Here is a 16,590-nt window from a genome sequence, read left to right as displayed (position 1 = left end):
CTGGATTTCATTTCTTCATTTCAGTCTCTACTATTATAGATACAGTTTAGTCTTCCATCATTTCCTTCTTGGACCATAAAATAACCTCCTTGTGTGGTTATCTCTCTGGTCTTGTCCTTTTGAAATTCATGTCCACAAAACACAATGATTTAAAATGAAGCTTTGACCATGTTGCTGTCCTCAGCGGTTCCCCCTCATGCTCGGGATCATGTGTAAATTACTAAATATGGATATGAGCACCTTCATTATTTGATTCCTGCCTGTTACTCCAAATTTGAACTCATATTAGTTTATCATAGACCATAGTTCCTTACAAAATAGCAGTTTCTACAAGACCAGTCTTTTTTTTTTTTTTTTAAAGATTTTATTTATTTATTCGACAGAGATAGAGACAGCCAGCGAGAGAGGGAACACAAGCAGGGGGAGTGGGAGAGGAAGAAGCAGGCTCCCAGCGGAGGAGCCTGATGTGGGGCTCGATCCCATAACGCCAGGATCACGCCCTGAGCCGAAGGCAGAAGCTTAACCGCTGTGCCACCCAGGCGCCCCTTCAAGACCAGTCTTATTGTTCCTTGGAAACATCCATATGCAACAAACAAACCAGCAGGTGCATAATAAGCCTCAACTATACACTGCCCAGACTTCTAAATGGACTCAAGTTGCAGGAGAAAGTACAGTTGGAATGTTCATTAATGACAATTCCAATGAAATCTTTACTTCATGATGGGCTTTTACCTTCGTTAGAAGCATTAGCTTTTAAAGAAAAGATGGCTGGGGCGCCTGGATGGCACAGGGGCTGAACAGCCGTCTCCCTTTCAGCTCAGGTCATGATCTCAGAGTCATGAGATTGAGCCGTGCGTGGGGTCTCAGCCGGAGTCTGCTTGGGATTCTCTCTCTCCCTCTCCCTCCACCTCTCTCCCCACTCGCTCTCCCCCTCTAAATAAATAAATATATCTTTTTAAAAGTAAATATTGTTAAAATACTGCATGCGTTTATTTATTAATTCAGTAATCATTGTTTTGGCAAAGAACACAATGGGAGTTTCTCAGGAGGCCGCAGTCAATAACTAGAAAACTTGACTTAGGGTGTGTGTGATGCGGCACAATAAATCCTGGAACAGAAAGGAAGGCAGAGGCTATTGCATTAATTTGCAGATGGGGCATCGAACCAAAACAGAGAATTTAGAGGAGAAAGCTGAGGGAGGAGTGGTAATCAAAAGCCAGGTTAAGAATGACCTTTTTCTCCCTACCACAGAGATTGATTATTATCCTGCTGACTGTAGGGAAACACTCGCTCCATTTCAGCAGCAAGGTGATAAGACCAGATTTATCACTTCATACTGATGTGTGTGGAATGAATCGAAACTGAGCAAAACTAGAGGTTCTAAGCTGATAAGAAGACTCTCATGGCAGCCCAGCTGAGAAATGATAGATGTCTAAAGCTGTGGCGATGGCAGTGGGAATGGAGAAGTGGAGACAGATTCAGGAGACATTATGAAACAATGGAACTTGGAGGTTGATTGACTGTTGTAGGCTTTGAGGGAGATGGGTCTGTAGAGGAAGTCTTTGGGATGATTCCCAGATTTTGAATTTGGTGATTAGGAAGATATTATTTCATTGTTTCATTGTATCCATTTAAGTGAAGAATTCAGGAGTAAGAATCAGGGACCTGGGTGTAGGAGTGGATGTCAGCTTTGGGTATGTTAACTGTGTGATGACTGCACGCAACTAGCTATACAGGTATCCAGTTCGGGGGGAAGCATGGGCTGGAAATACAGTCTTTGTAAACCATCAGGTTAGAGGTGAAAATTGAAGCCACAGGAGGGAATGAAATCAACCCAAGGAGAATATGTAGGCAGAGACCAGTGAAACAAGGCAAAGTGGGAACTCCGGTGAGACCTATATTTACGGGCTGTCCTAAGTAAAGGGAGCTCCAAAGAAACATCAGTATGGACTTGGGCAAAAGCAGTCTGAGCAAGAAGGTAATAGAGATTTGGTGTTGTGGTTGTACTGTGTCCCCCCAAATTCATGTGGTAAGTCTGAAGCCCAAGTACCTCAGAATGTGACTTTGTTTGGAGACACAATCATTAAAGAGTTAATTAAATTGAAATGAGGTCATTAAAATGGGCTCTAACCTAATGTGACTGGTGGCTTTATAAAAAGAGGAGGTTAGAACTCAGACCAGAGGGAAGAGGCTGTGGAGATATAGGAAAAATGGCATCACAAGCCAAGGAGAGAGGCCTCAGAAGAAACCAACCCTGAAGACATCTTGATCTCAGACTTCTGGCCTCTCCAATTGTGAGAAAATAAATTTCTGTTGTTTGAGCCATCCCATCTGTGATACTTCGTTATGGCAGCCCTAGTGAACTAATATAGTTAGGGACTTAACGGGACATGCAAAAATTGAGCCAGCAAATGTAGGTAAGAAGAATATGTGGAGATGGGTGTTTCCTTCTTGTGTTTGTGTTTTTTTAAATGAGAGTCTTGAAGTATTTATTCATATATTAAGGCAAGGTAGAAGATGAGAGAGAGAGAGAGGGGTTGACATAAGGCTTAAGAGCATAACTAGCAAGGTACTTGGCATGAAATCCAGCATATGGAAAAATCCAGCATATTCTACTGAGACAGAACAGAAGGATGTTAAGGGTGGACTGAGTGAGAAGCAAGTTTGTACCGAAGGACAACTTTGAAGAAAACATTAGAAAATTCTTGTCTAAGCTTGGGTAGTCTCTGCCAAGTTGAAGCTCATGCCATCTACTGAGCTCAAGATCAGAATGGTCAGATAAGGAGCTTGAGGGGGTTGCTGGAAATTTTTAACCACCTCTGTCGGGATTGGGGAGGAGTGCAGCCTGGGGGGAGGTGTTTGGACCTGCTGGGCTGTGTGGAGGCCCTGGGTGAGGCTATAATGCCACCAGTTCTTATATCGTTATGATTTTCTCTAAGCAGTACAAGTTTACAAGAGGAGCAGAAAAATAATAGGGTTCATCTAAAGTTGGAGTGTTTCTGGATTATAGAAGGAATAGATGGCAAGGACATTGATAATATTATCAAGAGTGGTCAAAATGGATCTGGATTGATTAGAGGAAGGAATTGAAGACCCCAGGAGCAAGATAGACTGGGAGGAAAGCCAGTGCTGAAGAGCTGGGTCTTGATGGGGTCCAAGAGTAGGTTTGTGGTCATAAATGAGGGCGAGAGCTGAGAGATGGGCCAGTTGCAGTGAGGCAAAGGGTTAAATGTTGGATTTCCCAATGCCAGAGGCAGTACAGTTCTGGTGAACACAGGCTAAGGATGTGGTTCCAGATGTGAGTGGTTCCAGAACAGATGCAGGAAGTTAAGGGGCAACAAAAAGTTACTTGTAGTCCACAAGATATAAAAGTTACCCAGGATTTGGGTAGGATGCGGGGTGGAAACGATGACTAGAATCCAGGAGCATTTTACAATTCTTTGTTGATCTCTTAAATCTTACATATTCATGGTGACCCAGGGTTAAAGAAGATGATAATGAAATCCTGAAATCTGTTTAAAAATTGTTACTTTCAAGAACAAAAGTGGAGAGGACCAAAGAAAAACAAGGGAAATGGAACTGATTTGTACATGACACCATCCTTGTTTTCTTCCCCATAATTGCAGGCTTCGGTGGTTCTTAGTTATTCCTTCTTCTGATTTATTAAATAGCCAGTAAACCCCGACCTGTAATGTGACTGTTAATTACACATTGAATCATAGCAAAGTCTTTTACTAATTATATTCTTTAAGAAAAGAATGATAGCAAATATTTACTGAGTGTTTGCTATGTGCCGGTGACTTCCCAGGTGTTTTAGACTGATTTATCTTTACAAAATGGGCATCAGTATTTCTATTTTACAGATGAAGGAACTGAGGCATGATTACCCGATATCTTACTGCTGTTTAGATGGGATTCCAACCTACATAGTGTGTTCTGGAGAGCCAGAGAACCAGGGCCACGTTTGAGAGAAGAGGCCCTGAGGTCAGAGTCAGATGTCATTATTAAGAAATATTCCTCATACACTGATAGTTTGGTAGAATTCTTTCAAAAAAATAAAAGACAGTAAATTACTGTCAATGAGTAACTAAGCCAGGATTTAAAAAATTAATTCATCCAATAAAAATTTGTTGAGTATCACATGTATACATATACTGAGTTGGGTATTGGTATAACAAGCTATAGGGAAGTATAAAATGCATTCTTTGCCTTCAGTTACTCTAATAAAATACACAAAAAAGAAGGTAAGCTATTCCATTGGCTATTAGAAGGTGTAGGAAAAATTCTTTCTAAGAAATCAAAATAGAGATTTCCACTGAATAAGCTCATGTTCTTTTACGTATGGTGGAAACAAATTTGGCTATTTCCCAAGACCGTCACAGAGGAGAGTGAGGCGAGTATCAGCAGTTGTGGTACCAAGGAGGTGGTCTGGGGACTTCAGCAAGCCCCCAGCCAACTCCATCAGCACTCCTCCTCGGTTAACATCGACTCAACATCCAGGCCCACAATCCCTCTCTGCTTTTTTATCAACTTGATGCCAAAACTCATTTGGAGGCATTATCCTGATCTGAACTGATAAAAAGTTACTACAGGGGCGCCTGGGTGGCACAGTGGTTAAGCGTCTGCCTTCGGCTCAGGGCGTGATCCCGGCGTTATGGGATCGAGTCCCCATCAGGCTCCTCCGCTATGAGCCTGCTTCTTCCTCTCCCACTCCCCCTGCTTGTGTTCCCTCTCTCGCTGGCTATCTCTATCTCTGTCAAATAAATAAATAAAATCTTAAAAAAAAAAAAAGTTACTACAGTCTTCTTTCTCCCACTTTGTGTAAACATCAGTTAGTTTTGCTGCAGAAATATTAATGTGCTTGGTTATGAGATGTTGCTCCCAACTCCCCCGGGGGTATAAGTAATATACGGGGTAAGCAACACATCACCTTGGAAAATCCAAAATACTGAGTACAGAAACCCGTCTATTTCCAGGTTTGTAAATAAGAGAAAACAGTGTATTTACTCTCCGAATGCAGCTTCAAGATCAGTCATGGGCAAGATCCCAGCCCCGACCATCTCGTGGCACTCACAGCCATCCCTACCCCTAGAGAGAAGCTAAGAGGCTGGTCACAGTGACGAAGACAGGAAAACTGTATGATGCAGACCTGAGAACTAAAAACCAAATAAAGTTAAGACACCAACAACCCCTCTTCCATCAGCAATGACAAAGGCACCTTATCTCTGGAGTATTCTTTTTTAAGAAAGTGGAACATTCATAATACCCTTTAGAAAGACGATCATTTTCCCTTCAAAAAAATGTGCTTAAAGAAGGTAAACCTTCTTTGAAGCATGAGGGGGAGAAATCAATAATCCAACATGTTCCCTGAAATTTGTGGGAAAATGATTCTATGAAGAGAGAGAGAGAGAGAGAGAGAGGTAATGTGGTCACATGTGAAAGAAATGGCAGTCAAATAGTCCAGACTTTAAAATCCTTGATTCACGGGAAAGCAGGATTGCTTCAGGCTGCAATGGGTAAGGACTGTTTTACAACATTGTTAAAAATAAAATAAATACTAACTACATTTATTTAAAAGTATATGTGTTTTGGAAACCATTGAGAGTGACAACGGCGATAAAGGACTTTGTGAAAACTGAATAAAGTGAACTTTCTGGGTCGCCAATGGGACCACTGAAAAAAACAGATTACTATAGCACCTGGTTCAGAATAAGCTAATTATTATTCTTTATTTAATCTTGCTTAGACCAAAGAAAATCTCTCTAATGGTGATAAATATTAATCTTTTAAATGGAATGGTCCAGTTTGTGGATGGTTCTAGAAAATCTAGGTGACTTTCAGGAAGGTGATTAAGTTTAGGGTGGCAAAGGGTAGAGCAAAAATCATTTTAAGAAATCGTTTCACAAGAGCTAGAGGGTTTTGAGGTGAATGAAAACAGCCACTCCCATTAGTCAAGCAGGCTTTGTCAAGGGGAATGCTGAGGAAAAAACAAATGTCAAGATGGGTTTTGATTGGTAGGCTAGCCAAAAATGAGCATAAATAGCATGAGCAGTGTACTTAAGTCATCATTAATTTAATTTTTAGTTTTATCAGAATCTTAGATGGTTCTTTTTATGGAGTCTAGGTATTTGCCAAAACTATCACCAAGGGCACATTACTGAGGGTTGATTGTAGACCACCATATGTTTTCCAAAGAGCTCAAAGCTACAACTCTTCTTTCTTCAGTCAATCTTATATTCCCATCAGATTCTTATTCCACTGAACTTTTCACATTATTTACTATTACATTTATTGAAGTGGCTTTTCAGCTAAAAGCTGAGCAATGTGTTTGCTTCTGAGCAGACTTACTTCATAGGCCAGAGAAGCCACGTTCCAGGGTCTGCGGTAGTAGACCAAGGTGTTTCCATCCCGAACGCGGTCACAGAGTCCATTGTAGTACTCGTTGTCAAAAGGTGTGCTTAGGGGATCCATCCCTAAGATGTTGATGCTGAAAATGAACAGAGTAACATCAGATACAGAGATCCCTGGAGCTAATGTGAGGCAGTCTTCTGTAGCTGGGAAAAGAGAGAGCTTTGGCTCATGTCCCCATCACCCCATACATGCGTGATATAATCAGGAACAGAAGCAAGAGTCTGCTCGCTTCTGCTTTCTGTCTCTGGCAGCAAGCATACCTTAGGAAGGCCTCATAAACTTCCAGGCAACTAGGGCACTGTTGAGAGCACAATGAAAGAAATGCAATACCTAGGGAGCAAGGGACCATCTGGCTCCTAGAGTCTTAACTCCACTGCTGTAACTCTTCGCTAACCTCCTTTAGTGAGCTCAGAGCCAACTCTGTAATACCACCGATTTAAATTATGTGAGAACAGAGCATCTCAGGGGGGCAGCATAACATATGCATGTAATTTTTAATCTATGAATCAACATTGGGGCTCTTTCTCTCCCCATTCTCTTTAAACTCAAGCCTTTTCCTCCAGCTGTCTCATTGCTTGTCAAGAACCCCATTCTCTCCAGGCTTATATTATTTCTATTATACTTTCCAAGGGGAAATACAAAAATGTCAGCATCCCGACAAAGCATTCTCAAAAGTTCTACTCTTTCCTCTCAGCAAAATATTTTTATTTGGCAAGCTTTAATTCAGAAACAGAAATCTTATTTAGCTTAAAAAAAGTGAAGTCTGATTTGTAGACCTAAAAGCGATGTATGAATAAGGAGCAGTTAGTTCTTTGTGAAGTACACTTCTGTGAATCAGAGGAACGGTCCTTGCTGCTAGTCTGGAATATATGGCTCCAGACCAGGGAGGCCAAAATAGAGGTTTGATCTGCACATCTATAACCGAGTTGGACACAAAAGAAGAAATTCTTCCATGGCCCTAGACCACATCCCAAACTCCAATGAACTGGATTATAAATCTGGATGGTGGTTTCAAGAGTAATTTGTCAAAGGGTGTAGATGGTTTACTCTCAAACCCACTGCTAATGGAAGAACGATAATTGAAAGAGTATCTTACTGCCAGTGGGCTGTTAAAAACAACATCTTCACATAAATGGCACATTCTTTTTTTTTTTTTTTGAGATTTTATTTATTTATCTGAGAGAGAGAGAGAGAGAGAGAGCTTGAGCAGGGGGGAAGGGGCAGAGGGACAAGCAGACTCCTTACTGAGCAGGGAGCCTGATACAGGGCTTGATCCCAGGGCCCTGAGATCATGACCTGAGCTGAAAGCAGACACTTAACTGACTGAGCCACCCAGGTGCCTCCAAATGGCACATTCTTAATAAAACTTTGAATCTACAAAGAAAATGACACTATAGCTCAACTTTGAAGGGAGGTAGGTTAAGGAACCAATTCAGGAATATCTTTCTCAGAACTAACTGTATAGTTAAAATTAATCACTTCTGACTTTTTGCTCTATCAGAACCGTTCATGAAAAAAGCTATGGCCCTGAAGTTCAACATAGGGCCAAAAACTAGACTTAGCTGAATAAGAAAGAAAAAAGACATTATTATCTGGTTTCCTTTTTCAAGCAGCTAATGCCTCATGGTAGGTTAACATTCCAGCTTCACTTCTTCACCCATCCCTGCATCTACAGCAAATGAGTCATACTTTTTTTTCCCCTTTGGTATGACTAAGGTTTTGATACAAAGACATGGAACACTGGAAACAAAGGATCTGCGTTTGTTTCTTAAACAAGCCTTCCAGTACATTTTCTTTGTTCTATAGTGAACTTGTCCTTCATAAATCTGCATTAACAGAGACCCTGTACCTCTTCACTTTCAGGGAACAATGACGTTAATCTTTGTTTATAATGATGATTAACTCTTCAGTGACTGTGATAGCTACGCAGAGTGTGCTGTTTATAGTAAATAGTGAGTAATATTAAGAGAGTTAATACACAGTCTTTGATCTCATGAAAATTATATGCAAATTAGGGAGTTCGACACACAACCGCCAATTTCAAAAAAGAGTCCAAGGTCGAATGCGCATGTGCCAAATGAGTAGCACGGGTTCCCAAAAAGGAAGAAACCTCCTTGGCAGGGTCATAAATAGAGGTTAGAAGAAGTAGATCTGATTTGGGCTCTGCAGAATGGTGATGGAAGGGCAGGAGGAATGGTGTGAGCAAAATCCTGGAGGTGGAACTGTGTATGCCACGATTTCAGGTAGTAGTCTTCAGATTTTCTGCTTGTCTACTCTATAAAAAATTATGATAAATTTTGCCTACCTGCACAATGTTAGTGTGACATGTAAGATTTTTCATCTTAAGTTTAAGTAGTTGCAAAAGATATAATTTCTCAGCATGCTCTAAGTATTTATATCTTAAAGTACAGTTATTTTGCCTCTTTTAAAAATAAATCCAATGAACTGTCAATGCCATAGTGATGGTATCGAATCACTGCAATGATTTTATTTCTTTAGCAACTAGACATTTTATAGTAGTCCTTTTGATTCTTTATTTTTTTAAAGACACTTTCATTTTTAGAACAGTTTTAGGTTCACTGCAAAATGAGTGAAAGATACAGAGATTTCCCATATGTCCCTATCCCCTTTTGATTCTTGAATCCATATTTCTGTTCCATTTTCGCCACAGTTGAACCTAATGTAATGTTATTTTAGCATGGAAGTTTTAATGGGTCACTTTTTAAAATATTTTTTTGTACCAAGAAGGTATTAATTGAAATTTTAAAATTATTAAGTATCCTTTGACTACCAGGTCTAAGTAATTAAAAACTCCTATTATATGGTTATATTAGTAGCGGTATATATAAGTATATTAAAATTTTTAAGATAGCTGACACACACATAAGTAAACTTTTTTTTTTTTAAAGGTGTCTCAATGAAATGAATGGGGCATCTTTTTAAATTAATTGATTGGTTCCTGCCTTCATGGATGAATGTTACTTATTGCTAGAAAAAGACAAGATTCAGGATCAATTGTATTCCTACCTTCTATTTTTATAGACGTAATTGTTGAGAAACTTCACTCACGTCCATCAGTGGAAAAGAAGAGAAGGAATTTTGTCATGGCAATGTCCCTTGATTCTTTGATCTTCTGAGTTTTGTGCCAGAAAAAGATCACAGACTAGTCTTTCATTAAAAATTGTTTTTATAGCCCATTATCTGATAATTGATTACAATTTCTTTCAAAAAGAATTGGAGATCAGTTGACTTACAAGGCACTGGAGTCCAACTGAGCACCAGGGTTTGGAAATGTTTCTTGGTTCTTCCACAACAGAGTAAAACTGAGACGGGTGAGGGGGGCACTCTTCTTTTGAAAGGTGAAAGTTAGGTGATGGTAAAAGGGGAGGAGGAGAGGGGAGAATAGGCTTCTCCCCTTGGATGTCACTGAGTTGTTAGGTTTCTCAAGTTTATGAAAAATATGTATGTATGGAATCAAAGATTGACTGTTGCTTCGATAGGTTAGTTAAGCCACTAACAGTTGAAAACGTACCTGTCTCCCCCTTAGAAAGTCTTTTTGCACCCCCACAGTATGCATACCCCACTTCGAAGGTTTTGTTCTGCAGAACAGCAAATTGACTAGTTGGCTGCATCCATCTGGAGAGTCACAATGAGGCTGCTCCACAGTCTAAGGCACGATGAGGAAGAAATGTTTCAAAACTTTTGACTGGGTTCCACTACTACAGAGACAGCCAGTCTAGTCTAGAATGAGCCAATTTTTTTTCCGGCCAAGAATTAGGAAAACTTCTCATGGATGGAATGTCATCGCCGGGGAAATAAAAACAGCATGCGTATTTTGGCAGCGCCTCGAGATGCCTGTGTCCATGTCGGCATCTAGAACCACAGGCAGCTCCAATTTACCAGGTGAACAGAAAAGAACCCCCCTCCGCAGACGCGGTGCTATGCTTAGATCACAGGAAAAAGTAATTCATCGCGTACCATACCTCATTTACAGCTGGTTTGGATTTGTATTTTTTCAATGAGTGCAAGATGGGTTGGGGATTTCCCTAAACACTTCTGGAGAATCTCAAATGCCTACAAGGCAAGAGGCAGAAACATTTGTGATACAAGGGAATTCTGCTGGCATTAAGAATTTAAGGCGGAGTCCTTCAGATGAGAAAACAGGTATAAATTAATGACTGTGGGTACTTGTGACTTTCATGGGTAAAAGAGTCTGATTGTACGTGACCGCTGATAAGACTTGTTGAGATTTTCCAGGTTAGATTGCAAAGAAGCAGGTTATAAGCCTGTTCCTACGACTAGGATGTTTACTCCTATTACCTCTATTCAATATATCCCAAGGGCCTCTTAGAAGAATAATGGTGATGTATGTGTAAATAAATATGCAATGTTCATGGGATTGAAGAATATCACCAACATAATAAAGCATGTCATTTTGAGAACTCTTCTTAAGTATTACTAACTGATTTCCACTCTTCTATACTCTTAATTTAAAAATTCAGGTAATCAATAGCAACTTAAGGAGTTTCATTTTCTAAGTAGTTTTGCTTTGACGTTAGGGTGTTGACTTACAGGCTTTGCAGTGATGCGGGGAAATGATGTGGGTGGGGATGAGCATGGGGGGCACGGTGAAAAAATACAGTTTTATAAAAGTCAGGGAAACTTGGGTTTAGTTCCACTAAAAGCTAAAGAGTTCTGCTAGAATCTAAGGAGACTAAACTGGTCTTACTTGCTTCACTCATTTTTTTTTTTTTTCCTGTGAAGTGAATATAATACCTCCCCTGACAACCTCAGGACTATTATGAAAAATTAACAGAGAAAAAAATGTAGAAAAGAAAGTTCAAAGTGTTATGCAAATGAAAGCTGTTGGAGAATAATAGGCTTTATGAAGACTAAATTAGTTGTAAATAATCATTCATGGTAATGGGAATTTAATAAAAAAACACTGGTGGATTTATTCTATGAGGACCTACCTCATTTTTCACCTCTTCTGCCAACCTTCCTCATAGCTGGGGCCCCACCCACTTGCTTTGTCGTGAAGACTCAGCCCTGCGTCATTCCCTGTCACCAGCCCTTACCGTGTGGCAAAGCATGATGTAGTTAGCCAGCTCTCTGGGATGCCTCATTATGAAACTTTCTAGCAAATGCTATATAACAAATTTTTCTTTTCTCCGAACCAAGAAAAGCAGTAGATGATGGATGATTGTTTTTCAGCCGAGTGGGCTAAAATTTCTATATCCTTTTACAAGGTGTAAATTTGCATTGAGCAAAAATATATTAATATGTGCAATGCTTTGCTTCAAGCCCATCTGTTTAGATTAAGGAGAAAACTGTTTCTGGGATCCCAAATAAAGCAAAAATAAAGTCATAATGGACTTTCTCCACGGACTCACAGTCTCTCCCTGAGGAAAGCAGCAGGAAGAGTCAGAACTCACTGGAGCGTGCAGTGATCTGCTTATAGGGTTTCCGACAGCCCCCTTACTATTTACTGACAATTATTAAAAGAACCCCGTATGTTTGGAGACAAAGAGTGTACACTGGATTCAAGACTCCTACCTTTAGGCTAAGGGCCAAAGACGCTTAGTTCGTGAGCAATACCTGGATGCTGCTAGGACAAGATTTTATAACTTGAATAAAGGGTGTGTGAAATGTTTTATCTGGTGCCTGACTCCTGGTACCCTGGATTTTTCTCCTTACTGAGAGTCAGCAAGTGCAAGCTCCATGTGGCTTAGAGAGAGAAGACATCTCCGTTTATAGCCAAACCCGCTCCTGAGGCCTTACCTTAGGAACTGCCCCCTACCCTGGTGTAGGGTTTCTCAGCCTGAGCACCACTGACGCTGTGGGTCTGGCTGTTCTGTGCCCTGCACCATGCTTGGCACCATCCAGGGCCTCTACCCACTGGATTTCAGCAGGGCTCTCTCACCCCCTGGGTCCTCCATCCCATCCCCTATGGTTGTGACCACTGGAATCATTTCCAGACATTGATAAATGTCCTCTGGGGAGAAAATCACCCCTGGCTGAGAACCAGTACCTTAGTCCCTGTATTAGTCTTGCTTTTACCATCACCCCCATCTTCTTTCCTCTCCTTATCCCCATTCCCAGGACTTGAGTCCTGATCCTGAAGTTATTTCTAGGGACCCAGTTTCAATCTTCCCTGATGGCAAATGACAGTATTTTAGAAGCACTTATTTTCATTAATTCATCAACTGGTTGATTGATTCACCGATTTGTCTACCTGCCCCCACCCCCCTGTGTTTACGGAGCACCTATGACCAACCAGGCACTGAGATTATGAGGTTGATAAGACACATCGCACATGCCATCTCTGTCAATAGACCAGTGGATGCGGGAAAAGCTGTGTCTCTGTTGAGTACAGTTGCCAACAAATCTACTGAAAATATCTTTACTGAAAACAGCTCAGAATAACAAATGGAAACTATGCCATGGACATCCCTGGAACGGTCTCTGACTATATGGAACAGAACAGAACACCACCTCGGGCCTATGTCATTTTCCTAACTCCTAGAGCACAGATCTCTAGGTGACGACGGTCTTTATTCTGTAAAACTCTTGAGTTCTAAACTGTCAAGACTTCTCATCCAAGCTTAGCTGGCCAGAGCCCCTATGTTTTGTACAGAGAATGGGTGAAACTTGCCTTTGTAATAAGAACCAGAGTCTCAACACCATCCCCATCTGTCATGAGAACTGCTTCTTCTGCCCTTTCCTCTTGGGTCGACTCTACAACACTGTTCCCTCCTGAGAACGTCTGACCAGGTGTAGGTCTGAGGCAAGTCCCCACGGAAGACAGCCTTGCCGACAATTCAAATACTTGAATTGCCAGACCTACCCCTGGCAATTCAGTGTCAAGTGTTACCACGTCACTTCGACATTGCTGTGGCCTTCCCGAGGTTCATAACCTAGGTGCGTCCTGTCCTGCCGGATTCGAGAAAATCACCTATCATCCTGATTCTACCGACCCCTCCTGAGGCCAGGCAGTTTGTCCAAAGGATCTTGAGAGACTGATTTCGTACTTACCTTCTCTTAAGCTCAAGTGTGTTGCAAGCAGAATGCAGACCCGGGGTGGGGGGGGGCTCCTCTGCCCCCCACACAGGCCCTCCACCACCCCAGCGCGGTGGGAAAGATGGAGGTCCCTTTCGCCCATCTGCATCTAGAAACATTTAAGCCAAATACAGACCCGTAGCCTGCTGTCCGCGCCAGCTCGGATTCTTCCACAGCCCTCTCACGGCAGGGGGGACGGGGGTCACTTTCACAATCATCCTCGTCTGAGAAGTCCCCGCAGTCATTGTCACCATTACACAGAAGCCGCCTCTTGATGCATCTGCCTGCGATCAAAATCAGGAAAGACGCGGTGTGATTAACGCCAGATTTCCTCTCTCTTCCTGAAGTGGGCAAATGGACTTTAACGATGGGGGGAGGGAACGGGCACACAGTTGAGTTCTTTGCACAGCATTCACAGACAGCCGTTTGACCGGCCCCTTTCGCACTTGCAAACTCCAGTGTGTAAGAGCGGGCTTCCTTCTTTTCGGTCCTGAGTGCGCACAGAAGCCCACGGTGAGCCAGGGGGACGCAAGGATTACCTGTACCGCATTTAAAATCATTGCCACAGTCCTCCTCCACGTCTGCACAGGCCTCAGTGGGCTCGCACTGTCGTCTGTCTCCCAGAGCGTCTACGCACTTCTGCCCGTTATATTGTCCGAAGATCTCAATGCTCCTTGAGCGGAACTGCACAAAACCAGCTGGAAATATTAGAATTTCTATGGCCAAAAAGGGATAATGATCTAAAACTGCATCCACAGCACGGTAGTCCTCTAGACCCAGTTGAGTTGATGGTTTTAAGCAGTCACTAATGTTAAAGTAACACCTCGCCTCCTAGGGTTGGCCGTCTCACTGCAGAATCCGGTTCCTCAAGGCAGGCATTTACTACTGTGTGCCACGCTGAGATTTCCAGGCAAAGTGAGCCTCATCTACATAGATATTTATCTTTCCTTCTCAGGTTGGAACTCAGCGGGGGGCTCCCTGCCTCCTAGTTCTTTTCCTGGAGATGCTGGCAACACAGTTTCCATTTGGGGTCATGGATGGGGAATGACAATGAACACTTACCATTTGTTTGAGGCAAGGGTCACATTCCGACCATTCGCTCCAGGAGCTCATTCTGCAGTCTATGGGTAATGGCCTTTCATTGTCTTGTGTTATCTGTGGGGCATAACTAAGAAAACAGGACATGTCAACTTCATGGCATGATGTGTGTCTGTGTCCAAGGAGTCTTGCCGAGCCAGTCTGATTTACTTACTACTTTTCTTTTTTTTTATATAATTTTTTATGTTAGTCACCATACAGTACATCCCTAGTTTTTGATGTAGTGTTCCATGATTCATTACTTGCGTATAACACCCAGTGCACCATGCAATATGTGCCCTCCTTACTACCCATCACCAGCCTATCCCATCTCTCCCCTCTGAAGCCCTCAGTTTGTTTCCCAGAGTCAATAGTCTCTCGTGGTTCGTTCCCCCTTCTGTTTACCCCCCCTTTCTTTCTTCTTCCCTTTTCTGCCTTCCAAATCAAAAGACTTATACTTTTTTTTTAAGATTTTATTTATTTATTTGAGAGCGAGATATAGAGCACGAGCAGGGGAGAGAGGGAGAAGCAGGCTCCCCGCTGAGCAGAGACCCGGGGATCATGACCTGAGCAGACGCGTAATCGACTGAGCCACCCTGGCACCCCGCAAATCCAAGGACTTATCCTTTAACTAGAGCTCTCATTTGACATTTGATCGTATGCTGCTTTGTGTTTTCAACTGGTCTTCTTGTTGAATTCTTGTACTGCTCTGTGACTTAACTTCCAACCTAACCACAGTTAGTGATGGTGATGAGGAAAACGGGCAAATCATCCTGCTGCCTGTTTCACACTGATTCGTCTTAGATTTCCCACTACCTTATGAGCTCAGGGAGGCTAGAGACCTTGTTTCCCTTTGCATCCCCCAGAGTCTGAAAAAGCCTCCAGTTGCCTGGTTTTCTTGCAAATGTAAGCCAGCGGGCCCAGCCGCTCCTGTAGGAAGCTCCTGGGAGCCCAGCTGTCCCACCCCGCACTGTGCATGTCCTAACTGTAAGTCTCATCACTCTGCACTCTGCTTCAGCACTGACCCCTCACCGTTCTGCATTTTAACACCTCTACGCTGGCCCTTATAGCCTTCCCTTCCACCCCCAGACCCAGCTGTGCTTTTCTGGCTTTGAATTTTCTTTCTTTCTCAGTTCACCATTTTGGATCTCTTCTGGTTGCAACACCTCCGTGGATGATTATCTCCTTCAATGAAAGAAAAACAAAACAAAACCAAACCAAAAGCAAAAGCCACTGAATAAGAATCCTATAAATGCTCTGGCCCGACTTCCCTAAGCTAGCACCTGTCCTTCTAGAGTGCAGCCTTTTACTCCAGAGGGCTGGCCCGGTAAGGCCAAGGCCTCCAGAAAGGCTCTAGATCCCAGTTCTTCTCTGAGACCTTGACCAATCGAATATGTTCTCCATTAAAACTCCTCCTTCCTACCAGTTTCTTTCCATGTGTTGTACATTGTGTTCAAATCTTTGATACTAAACGGAAACAAGCAAATGAATGAGCAAATAAAACCCTCTCTGTGAACTCTACATTTCCTTTCAGCTGCTCCCATTTCCCTCTGCCCTTCACAATGTCACTTCTTAAAGGAATTATTATCAACATATTTATGTTTTTCTTTCATCAAAAAAAAAAAAAAAAAAAAGAGCTGCATCTCCTCCTTCAACCTGCCATGCCCCTTTAGGTACCTCTTAAATTCTCTCATCCTTCTAGCCAACTTTCTTTTTCTTTTTTTTCTAGCCAACTTCCTTGGAAGGGTAGTTTGCACCCTGTCTCTTACCCCTTACTCCCAATCACTGCTCAGCCCTCCTGCCCCAGGGACACTGCTCTGGCCAAAGTCAATGATGACTGCCACGTGGCTCACTTGGTCCTTTCAGTGCTTCTCTTACTCATTTCCTCGCAAAGGTCAATGCACTTGGCCATTCTTGCTGTTTAAAACACTCTCTTCGCTTGGACTGAATGACACTAAACCCCTACCCTTTCTTTTTTCCCTTCTTTCTGTTTTCTTACTTGTCCATGTAGACTCCTCCTCCTTCTGTTTTTCCTCAAGGCCC

At 42.3% G+C, this 16,590-nt stretch overlaps 1 protein-coding gene across 1 annotated transcript in view; it reads right to left on the bottom strand.

Annotated features, from left to right (window-relative positions):
- The window catches only part of C9 (complement C9), a 54,940-nt gene that overhangs the window by 27,449 nt on the left and 10,901 nt on the right, over positions 1 to 16,590 (bottom strand). The window contains exons 2-5 of the mRNA XM_008692615.2: positions 14,533 to 14,638; positions 14,010 to 14,154; positions 13,607 to 13,754; positions 6,349 to 6,487 (exon numbers count right to left, since the gene is read on the bottom strand). Coding sequence (XP_008690837.1) covers positions 6,349 to 6,487; positions 13,607 to 13,754; positions 14,010 to 14,154; positions 14,533 to 14,638 — 538 coding nt within the window. The remainder of the gene's footprint in view (positions 1 to 6,348; positions 6,488 to 13,606; positions 13,755 to 14,009; positions 14,155 to 14,532; positions 14,639 to 16,590) is intronic.

The sequence above is a fragment of the Ursus maritimus genome, unplaced genomic scaffold, assembly GCF_017311325.1.
Source record: "Ursus maritimus isolate PB19 unplaced genomic scaffold, ASM1731132v1 scaffold_15, whole genome shotgun sequence".
Taxonomy (NCBI): domain Eukaryota; kingdom Metazoa; phylum Chordata; class Mammalia; order Carnivora; family Ursidae; genus Ursus; species Ursus maritimus.
This window is presented reverse-complemented; position numbering and strand designations above follow the sequence as displayed.